The sequence below is a fragment of the Amblyomma mixtum genome, chromosome 2 (assembly GCF_055824585.1).
Source record: "Amblyomma mixtum isolate Tamu chromosome 2, ASM5582458v1, whole genome shotgun sequence".
NCBI lineage: Eukaryota > Metazoa > Arthropoda > Arachnida > Ixodida > Ixodidae > Amblyomma > Amblyomma mixtum.
Window position 1 is genome coordinate 307,164,688 of NC_143013.1, and position 22,519 is coordinate 307,187,206.

A 22,519-nucleotide genomic window follows, 5' to 3' on the forward strand; every position below is an offset into this window, starting at 1 on the left:
TGTAAAGCCCTCCTATGTAACTGCATGGTTGTGCTCATGCGGATGTTGAATGTAGTCATTTCCCTTGTTTCATGACTACAACAAGTGGCAGCATTAGTTCCACAACGACATGCATGATAATGGTCAGTTAACAAGAGCCGTGACTCACAAGCTCCACTGCCTTGTCCCTGAGGCCCAGCACTTCCTTGGACTTCTGCTCCAAAGAGGCTTCTAGTCGAAGCAGTGCTTCATCTCTCAGCAGTAGGTCTTCCCGCAGCTTGCATATGGTGCTTCCATCTTCCACCTGAAGCATGTGATGGTACAGAATGAGAATCACTGCGATCTCAAACTAGACTAGTGCGCTGACCACAGCCTGTCTGCTGTAAAGTGGTTCAGCAATCCAACAGCAACTAAGACTATACAATGGTAGTATCTTGTCCATTTCGCAAGCTGTTTGCAGCTTTGTCAAGATTGCAGCGATCTGAGCCAGTCAGAAAAGTGTGTGCTGCAAAACGTGTTCCTCCACGCCCCTCACCCCATGACTAGTGGCTCCATCACTGAGAAGAGAAGAGAACCAGTATCCAGCTGCTGTGCACATGAGACTTGGCCGATTCGGCAGACACCACATTTACAAATGGCGGCAAATCACTGCACAGCAGGCCTCCGCAGTGTTGCGTTCGTGCAGACTTTCTCTGCTAATTTAACCTGTGAATGAACCGTTCGCTGTACTTTCAAAACACCATCCTGAACTACCTTTTCAATTACTGCAATAATTTTTCAAAGAACAGTCACAACACTGCTCAAATGCCTCCGGGACTATTTACTGTCTTCCTTGGCCCTGATTGGATGAGAGAGCTCTACCTTTCAGAGTGCTGCAAAGAACTCGTGAGATGAACTATAGAGATTATGTGGAAGAGCAATGAGATAGATGTACATGATGTGGAGGGATATGTACCCACAAACTGCCGCATTAAAGAAATAAACATCATGGCTGCAACTACAACTGAGCATAAGAGGCCCATCCCTACTTCTCATGCCTCCTACAGACTACCTTAGTTTTATTTGAATGCAACCACCATGGGCTGTTTAAACAGCAGTTTTCTCAAAATGTTTCGTAGTGCATAGTGTAGCGGCCAATCTGCAAGCAGCAGGAAACTTTCGCAGCTAGTTTGGTACGCAGGGATGCATGATGTCGCAGCCACGGGTGTCTGTGAGGATTATTAAAGCCCAAGCATCTTCAAGATGACTGCACCCTTCAACCCTCTCACCTTCGATATTTTGATCTGTGAAACAAGGTTCTCTTTGGTGCATCATAAATAAAAAATAAGTTTTGGGCAAACACAAAATGAATTCCTTCTTGCACATCAATGTAGTTCACACTAAACAAAGCCAAACACATCTCTCCAGTGAGACTGCACTTTGCATGTCTAGCAGGGACGGAGCAGACAGAGCAAGCAGCACTGACCTGTTTTGCTTCGAGGGCAGACAGTTTGCTTTCAGCCTGGCTCAGGGCTTCCTTCAGATTCTGCACCTCACTTTTGTACTGCACCATCGCCTCCCTCATGCCATCATCCTGTGAACAGAGAGAGAGGAAAAGCGCAAAATGATGTCTATAACCAAAAAAGGAAGTAGCGCAGAACTGCAGAAGATGATCAAGAAGTGGTAGCAAATAGGCTGTTGAAAACAGACCATGATTCACATACTACAGTGCAACAACTAATTGAACTTGGCTGGAAGATGGTGAAAAGTGTCATTCCAGCTACCCTAATGTATACACAAAATCTATGTTATATTAACAGTGTGACTGTAGTTACAATGAAGGTAAGAGGAATAAGCAAAACCTGTAGTACTGCATCAACATAAAAGAAGGTACGCTTCTTTTTTTAGGCTGCCCTTCTCTTGTTAGAGTGATTGCTATTTGGAAAAAAATTGCAGATGCACCAGTGAAACAATGGAACCAACTGTGGCAGAAATGGATTCCTGTCGATCGTGCTGGTGAATGGTCATAGATTACCGGGCCTTTTCTTCACTCTTCTTCTCACAGCAGCTCCCATAGAAGCCCGTGTATTCTACTGAGGCTATGTTCACCTTCTATCCTCTTATTTACATGGCCAGATATGCAGTGTACTAAGATATATGTGGCAATGTGCACTGTAAATGCTAATTAAGCCTAGTGTGCGCTCTATCCTTATCCAAATGAGCTTGACCATAGTTTGTCAATCAGGTGAGCTCTGCACTGCCGACGAAAAGTTAAGGTGTGCAAAAATCTGCCACGCTAGCCCCAGAATGCATTTCAACATTGCAAGGGCTTTCATACTCTTAGTAATGTAATAATCTATTTCTTATACTTGAAAGAACCAGCTTTCCCTTGACTCAAGAAATGGTGGATATTTCTAGCAATGTCTCGAGCATCAGTGACAGAACATGCAACATGGCACACAATTTGCTTACAAAAAGGTGCACACAGCACTTACTGGAACTCACCACTCACCATCTTTTCGCATGCACCTAATGCAACACAGTTATTTCATTTGGGTTGAAAATACATTGTCATGGCCATGCTGCTCAGGAACATGCTTCATAGGTTGCCCTTATCGACCTAAGCCAGCTCACACCACCTTCAGGTTTCTCGTGTGACTACGTTCTACAGCAGTATTTGTGGAACTACAGGTACAAGCATAAAGTATGACAGCCAGCCACAAGCATTCACAAGAGTCAACGAGAGCCTACCTGAGCATTGCTCTGGAGTTTGGCTGCCTCCAGCTGGTCTTTGTACTCCTTAAGCTGCTTCTCAAGTTCAGCCACTTTCTCCTGCTGCAAGCTCACCGCAGCCTGTGAGGAGAAACAAGGAAGTTATCATCTATCCAGCATGAAGGCAACATTGATGTGTTTGTCATTGACAGGCTCTACTGTAACTCAAGCAGCAATATGCACCACTAGGCCCTTCACAAGGCCCACACAGCTTAAAATGTGCTGTATACAGCTAAGTTTGAGTGAGCACTTCAGAATTGAATTGTACCATTGAAACTTTGACCATATGACATGTTGAAAGTTTCCAGCACCTGTTTAATTCAAAGAACACTGTTCTGTAAAAAAGAAAAACTACTCACATCATTATCAGAATGCAGAATTTCCTGTTCTTCCAGGCGAAACTGCAGGTCTTCCACTTTCCTATATATGAGAGGGAATTCATAAATCACAGTGCTGACACCTGTTCATATTAAGATCAAGCTTTCAGGAATAGATAAGTAATAAAGACTCTAATATTCTGGCTCACAATATATTTTGACTGCATTTTTTTTTGCCTCGCCATTTATAATCCTCAACATGTGAGACATTTCCAATAAAAAATAGCCCACGGAAGGCTGTCATTCGTAAGTAAAACTGGGCCTTTCAGCACTTTTAAACACGAAGACTCGTTGACATGTAAGCATACATGCACAGTCAACTACAAAAGTTTACAGGATGTGGGTGTGCAGAAAAAAAAAATTTTATTTCGGCAAAGTTACACAAGCCAGTTACCTAGAATGCCTGCATGTATGAGGAAACAGCCATGATCGATCTGCTGGTGTCAACACCAGGCAACTGGGTGTCAAGGCAGCACTACAACATATTTGTTCCCTAGTGCATGCATTACATAAACTCTTTTTAGTATGCTTCCCTCAACACATTCAATTTAGGCCAAATATTGGCTAAAATAAAGTCCCAAGACCAGTGCTGGATCGTCTTTTAAAGGGATTGTTTACAAAAAACAACAAACAGGACAAAGAAAGCCTGTGAAGCATCAAATTTTTCTATTTGCTGCACTGGTTTCTCAACTGGTTCTCTTGCACTCTACTTTCCTTATCTCTACGTACAGTAACAAATCCGTCTTCTTAAAAAGTGCCCAATACGCTTACTTCTTAATACTAGCATTTAACTTTTTCTGTCCCAGCTATAATACCAGCATTTAACTTTTTCTGTCCTTGCTACTAAAGCAAAAAAAATTACACAAAAATTTATCATCATAACGATCACACTATATAAAGCCTGCTACAAATGTTTATATCAAAATGGACATCCCTCATAACTCCAGTGTACTGCATCATCAGATCTAAAACATGGCATCGATGAATTTGCATGTCCACTGTCCCCAAACACTATGAATCCTCAAAGTTTTCCTGTAGCACAAACTTAATTTCATCTGACCCAATTGCAACAGCATAGTACATGGTAGATAGTATGCTTGAATTTAATGTGCTCTGTGTTTGCCTTACTAATTCTTCATCTGTCACCTTTTATTTGGAAGCATAGGTGCCTACAGAGGATTGAAGAACATGGAAGCCACAAAAAAGCTTGAATGTACGGTCATCTAAGCATGCAGCCACGATATAAACGGTGTGCTCTGTGCGTCCCTGCACAATCTGCACACCGCATTTCCAAAACCACAGGCCGTCCTTCTAAGCAGTGGACAAAATCAGCATTTTTGTGCCTTCCGTGCTCTAAATATACTTCAAGAAAATTCTGCGGCAAGTGTTCATCTGGCAGTTCCACATCAAGGCGCGAGCAGTGCAGGCACAGGGAAGCACAGACACTATAGTCAGATACAACTTAAGTCTGCAGTGAAGCTCCGCCCACATTCATCCTCTGCACACAGAATTCCTCCATGGCAAAAAAGTAGTCCGCTGCTTAAGCGTTTCTTGTTACCCAAAACAAAAAACTTATGAAGAGAAAAATATTATGAGCTCTAGAATTTTGATGTGTGGATTGTTAGATATAGTCAAACATTAAAAAGCTGATTTCGTTTATTGTTGCGATTGGCCAGCGGAGTAATACAGGACGCCGTGTAAGCAACTGCTGTTTTTTTTAAGTTGTATCCCACTTCAGGCAGCCAGGACACAGGTGAGAGCCACCTGCCTTTGGAGGTCTGAGTTGAGTGCAGTAAGATGTGCTCGCTCCTGCTCGTGCTCCTCCAAGAGCTGGTGGAGAGACGCAGCCCGCCGCTCCATCTCCTCGACATAGCACTGGTGTTCTGCGCGCAGTGTTGCCAGCTTCTGCTCTGTCTGTTCAGCAAGCCAGAGAGAGAGAGAAAAAAAAAGAGGAGGAAAAAAAAACAATTAGCGACAGTTTCCGGTGGTATGGAACACAGAAGCGGACAGAGCCAAGATGTCGGGTCACTACCTAGGAGAAGCTTTTGAAAGGACAGTAACGAGAATGTAATAAAGCGCACATTTTGTTTTTGAAACTGGAGTTCAGTGCCTAAGATTGAGCTGCTCGTATTTCATGCATACTAAGTTCAGGCTCACAACAAAGGTGCCTCCTATAATGTCGTTTGCATTTCCCACAGTCTTAGCCTGATTGCTGATGTTATCTGTGATAAAATCCTAAATAATAATATGTGTGCTTCCCTGGTTTCATATATACAAACGAAAAAAGTTGGTCCGACTATTTCAAAACCCGCAAGAGCAAGCTCCAGGACGAATGAACTGTGATAGATGCTGCTTGCCTGGCACAACTTGCTCATGTTGGCCAATTGGTTAAAGCAACAGCTCTTTCATAATAGCAGTTACAAAACTATCCACAGGGCCCATGTAATGAAATCTGGTACTATGATTGGGCCAAAACTTGGAGTTTAACGAACCGTCACGCAACTTGCAGTGCTTAGATGAACTGCTCAAAATAAAGAACGCAGCAGGAAAATAAAATATGTAGGGTGGCTTTGATGACTGACAGCCCAGCCGCCATCTGCTAACATTTGCATAGTGGCTACTGGGACTAGTAAGATTCCGATGTAGAGTTCTCAGTGAGTATGATCAAAAGGATCTGGTTGTAATAACATACTCAAGAGAGTCACTGAAATGCAATGCAAGATATTGCTACATCACAAAGTTAGTTCTCATAAGCACCATCATAATTACCAAGAGTTCCTCCATTTCTGCACTCGCTAACGAACGAGAGATCTAAGCAGGACTAAATGGTCTTATAGTGCCTTCCATAGCTTATGCCACAACAGATTCACTTAACTGTTCCTTTAAAAAAATCGCTAATGAACAAGGTAACAGGTTCAAAGTAAAAACAATTCATTTTGAAGGCCTGTGGTGCTCCTATTTCTCAAATATAAACATTTCGCATCTTTTCCTCTCACTACCTACTACAGAATCCATACCACCACCAGAGCACTAAAACCTAAGTGCTGATGTCAGCCAAGTAAATATCAAGCTAAAGCTTGCACACTGCACTTACTAGATGCATCAGGCCAGCATTCTTTACCTTGGTATTTACATCCAATATCCGAAGTATCTTAGTATAAACAGCAAACACAACTTGTCTTCAGTTTGACTTTAAAAGTACAGCACCTCTCGATATAGGCACAACGAAATAAATTTGCTCAACACACAGCAAGATGCCTGCAGACTTCTCCGACATACAGCAAGCAGTACTGACATAAAGAACCAATCTCCTCTTACCGGCTTATCTTAGGTACCTATATGTGCATCAGAGCTGTCAGAGTCAAAGCGGTCATTTGTCACAGTTATTCTTGCCATCATGACATATTCTATCCTCTTTGCAATTGAAACCGAATCTGACAAAAGAAATTGCCAAGAAGGAAATCGGCTCCCATGCTATAATAACCGGGCTGATACCCATTCACCGAATCTGTTCCAGTACTATTTTTGAGGTCCACAGCAGAGCCTGGACCTCTATAGTCAGCGCACATGCACCCGTTAGAGATGATTCATCATTTAAACAGGCTTTGATACCTATCCGCCCCACACCAGAATAAATACACTGAAGCAAAGGTACCTCTTCAACTTGTACAGCTGCCCGGGCAACCTCTGCCCTTTCGAGGTCACGCTCCTTAAGCAGTTGCTCCACATGTTCTTCCTTCTCTTTTAGAGCCACCTAGAAACAACGCCACATGGAACACGTAAATGCCCAACACCTACATTGCAAGCACCAAGTCAGTAACTGCCAAGACCACGCCTGGGGACAACCTAAATGCTCAGTCTGTTCATGAGCCGAGTTTAAATGTGTTCACCAGCGACCACAAGCAAGACTCGTAGCTACTGTAAAGCAGCAGAGTGAATGCAAGGCTGAGCAATTTGGGCTCATGACCTCACTTGTAATGTTTTGCCAATTACGCTGCCCCCAAGAGTGGCCTGCAGGGAAGCATTCGCTAATGTGAAGTTTACATAGAAGCCAAGCCTGTAGGAATGTAGGCTGTTCACATCTTTTAAGCGTGAACTCCAGGCAGTTCTGCACACGCTTTTTGCCCTGGAATTTCACAAGATGAGCTATACGTGAATGCACCCATCTACACCTTTCTAGTCAAATGTAGCTAACCATGATTATGCACAATGAGTGATTGTGATACGATGCACATACAGTTATGCACCTTGCATGCAAAACAGAGAGCAAACAGAGTCACATTAGTAGTCATTTTATTTTATTCCAAACACTTGAAAGCAGTTAAAGAGGCCCAATAAATTATTTTGTATTAAACACTATACATAGAGGCATCTCCATTCTTGATGCGGTTAACAATTCCACATAATGTTATCGTACAATGTTAGCAAATGTTAAAATTGCATGTAAATGCATACTGCAACAGGGCCAGTTATTGGCAGTGTAAGTGTTTAGCTTGCATTACTGCACAGCTCTTGAACACAGAAAAGAGCTGCTTCGTCACAACTCAGAGATCCAGACAGTTTTGTCCAGCCAGAGGTTCAGAACACATCTAGATGGCATGTATAGAAAAAAAAAGTTTTGCTAAGCTTGGTGGTCATCACGAGTATTGAACCGTCGTTTGCGTAATCATCGATGGCAGCCATGATCTGTGAACTGTGCGTGTGTACAAGTACTTGATTCTCAATACCAGGACAGGGTCGATCATCGTCTGTAAGAAACCACCCCAAGGGGCCAGTCAGAGGATCAGATTACTGTTGGATCCCGCACTGATGATCAAACACCATGCCAGACAAACAGAAGCATCATGTGCATCAGCTGCTTGCCAGCTGTGTCATGGACACATTGCTGAATGGCATTTTAAAAACTGTCTCAGGATGACGTTCATTGCAAATCAACAACTCAATCCAGTGTCTACTACCATCTTTTATTGAACAAACTGCTAAGACTAGATGCTCTGCTGTCTTCAAGGAGGCTTGCAGGCCGACGTGAAAGAAAAAGAGCTTGTTTTATTTGAGAAAGAGGAAAAGGGAAGACAAGAGATGGCATCGCGTTCTGCCAGAAGCCAAAATAACAGCTGCATGCTGCGTGGTAGGTCGCTGAAGTACGACGGTGCTTCAGCCAAGCTTAGGGTCTCTTCTGCATCATAAAACCATGCGTCGCACAGGCCTCAGAAGGTCGTCGAGGGGAGACGCCACGTCCTGAAGTGAAAGTTTTCTTGGGGCAAGGCTCGTTTTGCACCATTTCAAGGGCTGAGGTCCTGAATGAACTTTCATGAGATGAATGATGGGCAAAATGGGCATGAAGTAACACATGCACAAGCACACCCACCCACACACATACGCACACACACGCACAACACACATGTACACACACAAACATATACATGAACAAGAAGAACCAGCTTTTAAGCATCAGCACAATGAGCGCACATCCTTTTTGTAAACTTCACATTGGCAGCAGCAACAACTTTACAAGATCCACTCACCAGGGGACTCCAGTTAAAAGAACTTAAAACCCCTACACACTGACCAGAAGAAAACCACAATGAATACACACCTGTAGGGAGTTCTGTGACGCTACCATAGGCGAGGTGAGTGGCTTAGTAGACTTCTGAAAAAGCAGGAACCAGAATAATGCCTCAGAAATTTTCTAAATGGTGCAAGGCAAGGTGGTTAATAAAACAATTAATTTATAAGCAAGTAACTTCTAAGCTAATAAAAAAAAGCAGCAGGAGTGCCAAGACAGACACGTGCTTAGATGTAGCATTTAGAACAAATGTAGATTAGCAAATAATGTTAAGAAATTATTTAAGAGGCTTGGTGCTTGGGTTTCTATGATTACTACAGCAAGTTCTGAAAGATATTAAAAAATAACAAGTTCGTTATAGGCACTAGTACACAGTCAAAATTTTCTTTTTTTTTCTTTCAGTCAAAAAGACCAACACGAAAGGTGTAACAAAAACCATCACATCCACACATACTCTGAGCGTCCCAAAAGCAAGGGTTGAGCGAGGCATAGAGGAAAAAGAGAAAGCGGATGATGTGTAAAAAATGAATGAGGTCAAGTTTCATTACTTCATATAAAATTCAAGCTGCTGGAGCATCAGGAGGCTGGGCATCCACCTTACCATTCTGCCCCTGGTAGGCCTTGCACCTGACCACACGCTGTGACTGCGGCAAGTGTCCGCAGTGCATTACCCTTGGCTAGGGAAGGAAGAGCAGAGGGTTGGGAGCCAGGTGCCACTATTTGGATGTTTAGGGAGAGAAGTGAGCACAGGTGGGAAAGAAAGGGCATGTATGTGAGTGAAACACAACAGCAGGAGGTTTTCATGCTTTTGATGCTCCACGTCACAGCTGCAGCCCAAACAAAAAGAGCCAAGCCCCTTGGAGGACCTCTGAGCTAGTTTTGTGCCCAAAAGAGCCAACATCCTGCTTTACATGTACAGTCAAGGCCAGAGTAGCACTAAGCATGCCTTTACGATCAAACCCTTCTTATGTGCTTCCTAGTGAAAATTAAGCCTGGTCTGATACTTACGCAAGCAGGCACCACTTGCACACTTGCGGATGAATGCAGAAAACCTTCCTATTTCTTTACGAATGAAGAGAAAGGTGTTATAATGTCGAGGCATGCCCTATATTATTCTCACTGCAATCGTGCATACAGCATTACATTTTTTCATTTGTGGACTAAAGCAAGTGACTGCAGAGGCAAACGAATACCGCTGCCTATGTCATATATTTGTAAGCGGGCAGAGTGTAGTGGGCACTGACCCAGCCCATCATTTCGCATGCTATGGCATATAGCTGCAGTTACAGACGCCAGATGCTGCACAGATGTGTTCTGTATGCTCTCAAAAACGTTTGTGCAGCCAGTGCCATTTAGAGTGCCTCCGTTTCTCCTCTAGCATCCCCACATGTCAACTTCTTCGCAGAGCCACTGCACAGCTACGAGTGATTGATGGTGCACATTTTGCGAGTCATTTGAAAAGCTACCACCAGATGGTGCCGATGGCATGCTATGCCAGCAGCGCCACCTCCCAGCAAAGATGGTGCAGGCGCACAAGCAATGCTGTCTCTCTTTTCAGGTTTTGGTGAAAAGGCCCGTGGGAATGTAACAAGGGCATCCCACTCTTCGGAACACTGATCTTGCCTCGCAGCAGCACACCACATGAGCGCACGAGGCGAATGACCTCAGACCATTACCACAGTCTGAGTGTGGGCTGAGCGCATGCTGGCGAGTGGAACTTCCCTGATTCTTCAAAGTCATCTATGTGAGGAACTCCTCTAGGCCGCCTGCTAGCTGGCAATGTGTATGTAAGTATGGCATATGGGGCGCACCTGTCTGCAGGCACCCTTTCTTCTGCTCCCATTAAAACAGCCAGGCTAGCTAGAAGGGCATAGTATGAGGCACTTGTGACCTTTACAGATATGATGTTGGGCACACATAAAGAGCATGCCTCTCATCTCCCCATCCCAGCGTGGTCCAAACACGACCCAGGCCACGTTCCCCCCAAAATATTTAGCTACGTCACTGGCTGGAGCTATGGGCACAAAACTTCACAATGCAGTGGCCGGGGGTGGGCAACAGCTGAGACGCAGGGAACGTGAGCATGAGGACAGATTGATAGAGAGAACAGTGGACCATGAGTACAGGAAAAAGGCAGGGATGCTGCTGCAGGGTGAGTGGGGGGGATTACCTTGGCGGGGGAGGTTAGTGCGGCGACGCCCAGCCTTACCCCGGCTCTGGCGGAGGCCGAGCTCAGGGAGCTGCGCAGCGATTCTTGGCTACCTGCGCGCCGCGGCTGCGAGGTGATGCGCGTGGTGCGCGTGGTCGTCATCGTCGTGGTTGAGGTGTGGCCCCCCTCGCGGGCCACCTTGTGCAAGGGGGCGAACAGGCCGTGCCGCGGCAGGCACTTGAAGTACCTGGGCCCAGCAGTAGCAGCAACACATCGCATCGCAAGGCGAGACAACAGCACTGTGGGTCACGCGTCTGCCGCAAGGTCAGAAGCCTCAACGAGGCCACACTCTCCGACAAGAAGGCTATGGGCGCGCTATGCCCTCTGTTTCAATAGAGAGTTATAGTATAGCGCAATCCGCGATCCGCTACCGTGATCCGCTTACGCGGGTCGCCACTGCGCATACACAGACCGCCCAAAGAGCGCCAGATGGCGCCAGGTGCCGCCAAGCTGCGCGCCCGCCTGCCGCGTCAGGACCAATCAGCATGCACGCACTGACAATGCGCGGTAGCGGATCGCGCCATGCTATAACTCTCTAATGTCACTAGTTCCGCGACCGAGCTGAAACAATGAAATACCCTACTTCGCAAAATGTACGCAGAAGAAAAGGAGCAAGAACCTGCATTAGGAAACAATTTAAACGTAACTGCGTTTCCTCGGCTAGCACGAAGTTCCGCAATTTGTGTGGCCACCTAATCACCTGCCAAGCTGGTGATGCACCTTTCTTCTACTCTCTTCTAACAGACACAAGCTGTGGTCACAATATGGCTTTATGAAAGAATCATATCATGAACTACATTCGTACACCTGCCGAATATACCTGGAAGTATAAACAGCGCGTGCTTGGTTTTTCTTGCTCAGCCAGCCGCCCAAATAGGTTACCACAGTCGGACACAAGCAAAGGACAAAGCGACAAATGCTCCAATGGCGTGTCGCGGTAAGCCGTCCTGCACCTGCCAACCACCAGCGATGCCACGCTAGTAGGTGCGAGGCGGCTGACCCGGACGTCATGATAGCAAGTCGCCGCCATTGGCTGGAGCATTTGCCGCTTCATTCTTATGGTTGTATCCGGCCACTGCGCATTTACAGCCTTATAGGTCGGACCTAGCAGCTGCAGGTTCCACGTACTCGTCATACTACTGCTAAACCTCCTCGCGCAGTATCCTCGGCATGCACAAAGAGGATGGAGAGCAGCCGCGCAGACACGCACTTCTTTCCGGCGACGGAGCCGTCGTTCTTCCCGACGGGGTCGTCCAGCTCGACGCCGGCCCACTGTCCTGTGGCGAACTCGGTGGGCCCCATGAAGCGCAGCGTGCCCGCCTTCATGCCTGACGAGGCGTTGACGATGACGCGGTCGCCCACGCGCAGTCCGTAGTCGGTTGCAATCGTCGACGTGTGCATGGTCACCGCCCGCGGCGATGAGCGGCTGCTGCCCGTCGGGGAGCTTACGCGCGTCGTGGTCACCTGCGCCACCCACCCCGACAAGACAGTCTCGCCTCACCTTTTCAGCCTTTGCAACGCTCTCAGAATGAATTATCAAGATGCTGAAATAATGCACAGATGGGAACTGCTAACTGCTTCTTAGTGGTCAGACCGGTTTGTGGGATAACTCCCAGTTGATTCCTGCTGTTGTCAACTGGTACCAGCTGGAATTAACAGGCTAATGACAAGTCTGACCAGTTACCATTTTTCGCCTACCTCGCCAAATCTCATATAGTCAAATCTCATATAGTCTAATTAAATTTGCCAAAGGCAGAGCCGATTCTAAATTTGTTGTCATGATGAGTGAAAGGACGCAAAACAGTTTCGTGAGAAAGAATCCCCTTGACAAGGTTGAATGCGCCCCTAATATACTTTAGCGGTCTTGTGCACTTGTATTCAAGGCCACGCACGGGCTGGAGATGAAACGGCCTCCACTGTACGGCAAGATTAAATAACAGAGAAAACAAAACAAGACAGGTACGCTGACACTGCAACTCACAAAGTGTGAGATGTGCGCTCAGGAAGAAAAAGTGTCTAAGGTGAGGAGTTACAGCTACAGGGAGGTACCGAGACCAGATAGAAGCGTACGCTCACGCAGAACAAAACGGAGACTAACAAGACACTCGCGAAACGATGAGAGGTGGAAGGGCAAACAGGAGCGAGGAAGAGACCTGCGTCTTTCCGGGTCCGACGAGGGTGGCCGTGGTGTTGGTTCCGTTGGCACCGGGCCCCGGAAAGCGCGACAGGCGCTCGGGGCGCGCGAACACCCCGCGTCGGGGCTCGCACTGGAAGTAGCGGACGCCGTTGACCGAGCCGTCGTTCTTGCCCACGGGCTCGTCGAGCACCACGCCGGCCCAGTCGCCCGCGGCGAACTGCGTCTCGCCCAGGAACTGGATGTAGCCCGGACGGGTGCCGTTCACCCATACTCGGTCGCCCACGATGAAGTCGTCCGCCGAGCCGTGGTTGAACGGGCCGCCCGTCTCTGCGCGCGCATGCGCAACTCGGAGGTTAGCCGACTACTGCCACGCCACTTGCGGCAGTCAGGTGAACTACCTAGTAAGCACTGCTAAAAAAATAGTCACGGTAAAAAGAAACAAAGTTGCAGATAGCTACAGGAGCTGACTACGCAGCTCACAGCCGGCCACTCAGTCTGTTCACCTCCTATCACTAGGCCGCAGGTCATGGCTGGATTATCATTCCTAGTTTCGTAACAGGCATGATTAAAGGCCTCTGAGCGAGAACAAGCTCAGCAACAGGTTCATTGCGCTGCGCGCCATGCCGAGGTAGCAGCACATTGGAGGGAACTTCGAATAAACAACATCGGCGCAGGCACGACGAACTCTCGCAGTTCGTCTGAATTTAACAGAGGCAGCATCTTGCACGACACCTTGCGCCGGCCACCAACTGTAGGGGGGACGTTCTACATTGATTTGTCCAATACATGTCTGCCCAACGTGCAAATGAAGAGGGCAGAGGGTGGGCCATTAGGCGCTGCGTACAACGCAATAGCATCAAGAGCCTTTCAATATCCTCTAGCAGCAGGCGCCGCATTAACTTTCAATGACGGCTCAAAAACAAGTCCCTTCACTCAGAAAACGGCCACACACCGAAGAGTGAACAGCAAACGAGTCCACAACCACGGCGAAATACCTCAAGCGCCGTACCCCTTGCAGGCAGTAATCTTTATGGCTCTAAATCAGGGCGAAAGTCACCGAGATTTAGAAACGGCATCATATGTAGCTCTGAGAACGTCACGCGCGTGCAACAGCAACACGCGAAGGCAGTCGAAGTGACACGCCTGCTCTCCCCACCCACGCAACGTAAGGAGTCCGACAAGGCAGAAAGAGTGACCACAGAATCCTCCACGGCTCCCAAAACAACAGACATCAGATGCGCGCACCAACTCCACTCTCTAAATACGAATAAGCCTGCATGAGGGTAAAAACGGAGTAAGCCGCCCTCCAGCACACTCCCTTCTAAAGGCACGGTACGCTGCCCAAGTTTAGGAATAGATTTCGATCATTAAATATACGGAATGCTTACTCTTGACAACGAAGGTGTATTCCCAATGTGAAGTACAGCAACTTGATGCAGTTAGTTATGATAGCAGGCTTTTAAACGGGGCACCACAGGCGTTGAGGCTAGCCAACAGAGGTTGAAACCTCCGTTAAAACCTTCGCGACTTTTAGAACTTTGCATGTTCTCGAGCGGGAATTTGTTTTCTTTCTCCACCGTAAGTATTCCGTACTTTTAGGGACGGAAATCTGCCACAGGGCCTGGGCAATATACCCTGCCCCTTGGAGAGAGGCGCTAGAGGACACCTTACTCCCTTTTTACTCCTTTCGTGTTTAGAGTGCACATCTGGCTAAAAAGCAAACCGGGTGACGAGAGGCACAGAGTTCTTCAGAATTACCTATATAAAGACGGAAAAGAGGCACCACTGTATTCGTGAGCTTCTTGACAAACGCTACACGAGGTCTGTCAAAGACAATGCCTCATTTCTGTTGCCAAATCCACGTTTCTGGCCACAGACTAGCCAAGTCAAGTACGAAGCTCATACTTCTCGACATTTCCATAGAGTACCGATAAGGGATCGCAACAGGAGATTTCCCTGCATGTAACCGTGCGAGACTACACCGCGCTGGACGGTCGAGCAACGTCTCAAATCATCGGCCATAGCGGTAAAGAAGATGCACTACAAAGCTGGAAAGTAACTGTGCGAATAAAAACAGGGAGCTCGGCGCGGCCACACCCGCAGGCGAAACACCGACGTAGCCAAGCAGCGCCACGTGCGAACAATTGAAAGAAGTGAATGGACTCAGTGATCCGGTTTGCGGGACACGTTTAGTAATTTACACGCAGAGCATGCGCGCCGTCCTCGGTGGCGCCAGCGAAGACGAGGAAATCGACGAGAAAATTTCCTTGCGGCACGAAGGAACGCGAAAGTCACGAAAATAAGCGACGCTTCGATTGCAGGGGATCGGACAGCTGTCGCAACTGTGGCTCTATCGCACGACACGCTGCGCAGGGCTGGAGCTCCGCCGTAAACAAGGGAGGCCACAATGGACTGGGCAGAACTACAGAGGGCTGAACTTCACTTGAAGGACCTTCTGATTTTCGCAGCCTAGTGGTTCGAGGCTTCGCGCGACGTTGGTTCAGTTCGGATCCGTAACGAAGTCACATACATCGCCGCTCTCCTCCGCACTATATTTCACTCTCCAGTGAAACTAAGAGGAAAATAATCCTATTTCCTCCTAGGCTGCTTCCAAAATCAAGATTGGAATGGCGCCAAATTAGAGACTCTGGCTACCCGCACTATTAATCGTTATTTTCAAGCAGGACGACACCGAAACCTATCAGTGTATGAAGGCGCCTGTTCGATAGTCAGATACATAATCACAATCCCCTCTCCCAGCTGTACTATTTTTCTGCTCCTTTCGAAGAAGGGGGCGTATGAAAGAAGAGGGGGGGGGGGGGGGGGGTGCACCTTGCTACGAGAACGTCGAGCAGAAACCAATGAGAGAGAGAAAAAAAAAAACAGGCTAACAGCGCAGCGAACTGAATGAAAACGTACACATAGGAGATGCAAGGAAGCACAAGAGGAAGGTACACAATAGAAAGAAAGGATAGAGAGAGAGATACGAAGGGTAGTCCTTGAAGCCTTCCCTTTATGGACGAAACGCCGCTACCCACGCTGCCGCTGTTTGGACGGCGTCCGACCACGCGAATTCCGGGCCAGGCCCAAAACTGGCCAACAACTGGAGGGGAAAGCGAGAGAGAGAGCGCCTACGCCCCGACAAAATAAGAAGAGTGCGCAGTAATTGAGACGAATGCGCACGCCCAAACCCCGAGCGAGATTTGGAAGGCCGTTAACGCATGCACGTTACAGCTGCCAACACAGTAACCACGCAGAAGAAATAATATAAGAAAGATCGGCAAAAAGTGTGCTACTTTCGAACTCTGAGGAAAAAAAAAAAAAAAACGTGGAAAGCGAACGGAGCACCCCTGGTGGCGGAAACCCACCGCGCACCCCAGGATCCCACGCACCCCGCCACAGCAGCCGTTGCTTCCCAAGCCCACGCGGCTTCCAGCAGTTAGCAGCAGGGTGCAACTGCTACCTGGGAAGAGATGCAGTAACGCACTTTCTTGACTCATCGTTGGAAAACGTAAGGAATAAGTCGATTCTGGACGGGAACGCTCCAAATCATCAATCCAGAGATCAGCACCTAAGGATGAAGATGCGTGCATGCGATGGCGAAGAAACGCAGACGACAGTGGTTCACGTAGAGGACAACGAAGACAGAGCTACTGAGCACTTGCGAGCTATACACGAGGATCCCATAACACAACAAAAACACAACGCCTCCACGCGCACAGCACCGCGAGAGCACATTTCCGCGGGGCGCGGATTCGACCGGAAACGAAACCGGAAGAGCACAGGCAGCGCCGGAGCAGACGAAACCGAAACCGCTGCGCGCGCGCTCACAGTAGCAGACGACGGCATCGGCGACGACGCACCTCGAAATCCGTACAGCGGGCTGGTGGACGGCATGGCGTCTTCAGTTGCGTCGCCTCCTAGGTGCAGCACAGTCAAGTGGTCGGGAACACCGCACCGCCGACGACTCAGCGATCGAGTGCGCGAGCACGCGCTACCGACGCGGCATTTTATATTGACCTTCGCACAGGCTTCCCGGCACTGAGAGCGAGGGGGGACGAAGAGAGAGGAGGCCAGCACCACAAGGCGTATTAAAACAAAGGGGCGTAACGAGACGTTTCGAAAACGTGGCCGGGGAAGGCGGGTTTGGCTGCCGGGCGTAGCGTAGCGGCGCCGGGACGTTGCCGCCTACGTCGTCGCGCGTCACGTGGTCGCACCCGCGGATGACGTCAGCCCAGGCACACACAGACACGCAGGGTGGCGCTTGCACCATTTTAGGCAACCAAGTGACGCAGGCAGAATATGTGCGCGGAACCTGGACTCCGTGCCACTAATTTCGTGCAGCACTGCCGAAACACAACGAGCAGTGTGGCCTCGCAATAGAGCGGCTCTCAACAAGGAAAACTCTAGTTTGGGCGAGTTGGTTCATGATGAAATAAAAACTGGTATGGCGCAAGAAACGGGGACACAGAAGACACAGTCAGTCCTGTGTTTTGTGTGTCTTCTGTGTCCCCGTTTCTTGCGCCATACCAGTTTTTATCTCAACAAGGGCAGCCGCATTTTTGTGTTTTTACAAAACACACTCCAATTTCTGCAAGCGACCGCACAACATTGTAAACGTCGTACTTTCTTTATTTCTTCGTCTACCTGTAAAACTGGGGCTTAAGCACTGTGCATGAGCGTAAAAGCGTATTGATGCACAGAGTTATTGTTCTAAGAGTGGCACATTCGTTACCAAGCACAATGAAAAGGAGCTGCTAATAAGATGGTTCACCAGGCCCCTTTAATCTAATTAAAGTAAACGACAACCGAAGCATATAAGATCATACAATCAAACCTGGCATCTACCAGGATTCAAACGCCAGCCGAGTGCGGCAGCGGATGGATATAGCATGTTTTGTGTCCGCACTGTTATCGAACGGAAGCGACTCTCCACACGAGCGTTCCATGCCGCTGCACATAACTAACAAGTTTAGAGAAGACGCGACACACACATACACACAAGGGGCACCTCTTGTACGGAGGGAAAAACACGACGCCAGCGCACCCTTGGACGCGTCCCACACGCCCTGCCCTCCCTCCCGCCGTCGGCCTCGGAGGAGACAGGTTCGCCCAATGCGAGGCACGCGTACACACGCACACACACACGCACACTCCGAACACGCACGCACTACCCATGAGAAATGGGTCTCGCCTTTGCTGCTGCCTCCGGAGAACACGCATACGCGCGCAACTGATTCACGCTGAGCAATGTTTAGGTTTCGTCGAGCGCCGATTGACAGCCACGCGACCGATCTTCCGTGCCTCTTTCAGCGGATACCGTAACACGAGCGCATCAACAGAATAATTTCCAGAAGCAAAATGACTAAAAATGGTCGTTAAAAGTGTACCAATGCCGAAAGCGTGGCGCTTTATTTTCTCCGAGCGGCGCCCACTGGAATTGGGGACAGCAAGGACAAAGATAAAACGCTGCTGGCCCTTTTCTCCGTGCTCGGACCATCTTTATACATTTTTTTTTCTTCTGATGCCACATCGTGCAAGAAAAAGCAGACTGTGCACGGCCACACACCGAAGGAAACACACAAAAAAAACAGCCTCTTAGCCATTCTCAGAAACAGTTTCACGAACGCAATTTTACACGCCTAATCCACTGCCCATATCCCTGCTCCGTCTGGCCCACGGTTTTACGCCGTGGCGAAGGCGGGGACACTGCCAATTAAGTGCACGGTCTACGCACTCGAACTTTCGCCGAGGTCTTCGTGAGCCGGAAACTGCAATAAACATACGGATTGGCGCTCTTAATTTTAGCTGCATTCTCTGTTTCTCCGCAAGTCTCGGCCGTCTTTTTCCGTTGCCAACTCTTCCACATCGTGAATATCACACAGCCCAAACTAGACATCAATTATGTTTCGGGCCGTGTACCCGGAGCGCATGGCCCAAGCACGGTGCTGGTTATAACTGCTATATAAGCTACAGCATCGGTTCGTCGGCTTGCAACCTTTTCAAATGCAGAGAACATGCTCAAGCCAGCGCTGAATGTAAGGTGCCGCCTTGAAATGAATCGCAACAGCACTTCTCCTGTGGCCCCCTTCAACCCGAAGTCGGTCTATGCCGAATGTAACGGACGCTTATTCCCTTCAACGAAGGAAGTTCGTGTCGGATCTCGCATGGCGCCAGTTGAGAGGGTCATCATGCTGGTGTCATCACTCTTCGTTCCCTCTACGTGTATAGAGGCATGGTGGCGAGGCATAGGTGGCGCGATATGCGCTCCGTGTTCACTCCAACTACCTGTACGGTAGGACAAAGACCTCCCCCAATGACCTCCACCGTAATTTAAAGAAAAAAAGCCAATGATGGGAATACTGGAAACCAGCGCCCATCATCTTGGCGGATTACTGTAACAAAAAACTAACTGGAAAAAGCTCGGATGATGGATGGTGGAACAGCGGGATGTTGGGAGAGTGGCCATGTTGACGGTGGAACAGTCAGCGCGGTGGATGAAGGAATAGTGGCATGCTGGTCAGCGGCGATGCTGCTGGATGATGGGAATACAGCCATAATTAACCCTGTCATATGCCAAATGTTGCCACACTGTACCCGCTAGCTTTGCAATCTGATCCGCACATCCGATTCTCTGCCGCCCTCTGCTAAATGTTTTTGGATTACACTCAACCGGTTGTCTTCTCTCCGCATTACAGGCCCTTGCCACGCCAATTTTCTCTTCTTGATCTCAACAAGGGTATCGTTACCTCGTGCTGGACCCCTGACCCACTCCAGTCCTATAGACTCGCTGACCCAACTCCAGGCCTACTCCCGCTTCCCCCTATTCAAATTCCAATGAGAAGAGGGCTCGGAAGAACGTCAGAACTGCGCAAAAAGTCTCAGCTCGAACGATAGTCAAATATATTCGGCAGACACCCATGCAGGTATCCCATGGCTCTCTTAGCTATTACGCGAGGCCTTGCGCAAACGAGACACGATTAGCGACACTCCCATCTGATTCCCCCGCCCTTCCGACATGACGTCGTCGCTTTCACTCCTTGATGAGGCGTGCAAACAGCAAACAAAAAGAGAGGAAAGAAACCGAGCCGCGCATCAGGACGTGGGAGAAGAGATGTCTGTCGCGCTGCTTCCTGGAAAGGGACATTGCGTCGCCCGGATTTCGCGCGTAACTTCGTCGTCAGCGCGAGGTTCGTGAGCACTGAACAGGGAAACGCCATCGCGTTATTCCAAGCTTCCAAGGGGCCGCACCTAAATGGGTTACATGCATCTGCGATTACGGACTATAGAGCAACCCGGACTGGTCTTTCGCACAAGATCAACCCAATTCAAAGTTAGCGAATTAGCTGCACGTTTAAACGTTCTCTCTGTCGCCTGTTCACATTCTTTCTGTCGCCTGTTCCCTCCGTGCCTTGGCGTTCGTCAACAGCGCCGACGATATATTTTCATTCGGCGATCTCGAACAACAAACTCCGCACACACAGAGTATCGTTAACTACATTCATATAAGGTCGGCCCGGCACACCAAAATGTCCGTCCACAATGTCATGATTGACGTACACTGCAAACATCAACTGTGGCGCTGTCCATTTGTGCAGGCCCCGACACTACAAAGAAAAATAGTGATTTGAACAGAATATGTTTAGGGGCAAGTTTGTGCATGCCAAACACTGTGCAAGTTGGTATAATGTATGTTGGCGCAATATGTTGTTTGGCTTTATATATATATATATATATATATATATATATATATATATATATATATATATATATATATATATATATATATATATATATATATATATATATATATATTTCGTTACACTGAATGATGAATAAGTATATTCCTATATCGAATACACTGAACACAAATCCTCGCTAAATTTGACAGGCATCATCTCGCCCAAAGCAACAACGTGTCCCACTAAACTACGTAGTGAAGGGCTCCTGCAATTTCGACCACCTAGGGTTCTTTAACGTCAGTGACATCGCACAGCACACGAAATTCTGGAGGCCCGTGTGCTGTGCGATATCAGTGCACGTTAAAGAACCCCAGATGGTCGAAATTTCCGCAGCCCTTCACTACGGCGTCTCTCATAGCCTGAGTCGCTTTGGGACGTTAAACCCCATAAACCCAACCAAACCACACATTTCTATATTACACTGGCCTCTTCAGCGCCGGTGCTGTCTCATTCGTCTAATTTGCGTAAGCCTTCTGGTTAAAAAAAAACTTTGGGGGGGGGGGGGGGGGGGGGCATGTTTTTAGGGGCCGCGAACCCCGTCAAGCCCAGTTAGACGCTTTTTGTTCACGGTCCTCAGCATCTGTAATGTTGATGTTGTAATAAAATTATGATGATGATGATGATGAAACTGCCCGCAGCACGTCGTTTCAAAGGGGCGTATACCACCACCTCGTAACCTGCGGCGTACGAAAAGTTGCGCCGTCCATCTCTGGAGGGACAGCGCCATGAACCCCAGAGGCGATGATGATGGCGTCCGATTAGACGGACGGACGGCGCACACGCTCTCTCTCCCCACTGACCATGATCCCCTCCCGACGCACAAACCACAGGGCAGGCTTCCGATGCGCCGGGCTTTTAAAAACAATCGACAATGAATGGGAAGGTAATCGGGAGAGGAGGAGACTGGATCAGGGGGAGGAGCAGGCAGAGCGACGCCCACGTAGGGCGAGGGGCCCGCTGTCGACCACTTCGAAGCCGAGGACGAACAGTGAGCGACGGGCGTGCGTGCGTGTCCTCGAAACGTGTTCGATCTCCCCTTCTCCCTCACCTGCTTTGGTAGCAGAGTGTGTATATGCTAATTACCGATCGTCGCCGGTGGTCCCCAGCTGCCGGGCTTTCCCCTCACACCGCGGACCTGCCTGCGTGCCAATGTGCCCGTTTGCTTCTGTGCGGTCGCCCCGTTGCTTGCGAGTGCCGTGATTATAGGCCCGCTTTGTAGACACAGTTTGTTCTACGCGTTTATTTATTTATGTGTTTGCGTCTTTATTTACTCACTTCCCATCGCTGTCCAGGCGCCTTGAACCGCGTCAATGCACTGACTGTCCAAACATAGTGGACACTAAAAAGGTTTGGTTTACGGGAGTCTAACGTCCCAAAACGACTCAGGCTATGAGGGACGCCGTAGTGAAGGGTTCCGGAAAGTTCGGCCACCTGGGGTTCCTCAACGTGCACTGACATCGACCAGTACACGGGCCTGTGGACATTAAAAAGCTGCAATTGATGTAGTGCTCCTTTCACTGTATAAGCAGTAATCGGAGAGCGAAAAACGATCTCACAGCACGCGCCCTCGGCTAAGGAAACGCTTCTAATGCCTCGTTGAGAGGCTTATGACGTGTCCACCGCAATCCGCAAGCGGATTTCCGTTCGTTTGGATTTCCTGATAAAGAGACTCACAGCCACGTGTGAAGCTCGTGTACGTAAGAGATGGAACAGACGGCGCCCACCCTCGGCTGCTTCCAACAAACTACAAAGCGAACA

General features: G+C 48.5%; 1 protein-coding gene across 1 annotated transcript in view; it reads right to left on the bottom strand.

Annotated features, from left to right (window-relative positions):
* LOC149364852 (uncharacterized) overlaps positions 1–22,519 on the bottom strand; it is a 54,472-nt gene that overhangs the window by 27,210 nt on the left and 4,743 nt on the right. Inside the window, exons 2-11 of the mRNA XM_089574778.1 lie at positions 13,036–13,346; positions 12,093–12,346; positions 10,844–11,069; positions 8,704–8,757; positions 6,763–6,861; positions 4,876–5,021; positions 3,090–3,150; positions 2,710–2,811; positions 1,445–1,552; positions 149–283 (exon numbers count right to left, since the gene is read on the bottom strand). Of these exons, the coding sequence (XP_089430904.1) occupies positions 149–283; positions 1,445–1,552; positions 2,710–2,811; positions 3,090–3,150; positions 4,876–5,021; positions 6,763–6,861; positions 8,704–8,757; positions 10,844–11,069; positions 12,093–12,346; positions 13,036–13,346 (1,496 nt within the window). The remainder of the gene's footprint in view (positions 1–148; positions 284–1,444; positions 1,553–2,709; positions 2,812–3,089; positions 3,151–4,875; positions 5,022–6,762; positions 6,862–8,703; positions 8,758–10,843; positions 11,070–12,092; positions 12,347–13,035; positions 13,347–22,519) is intronic.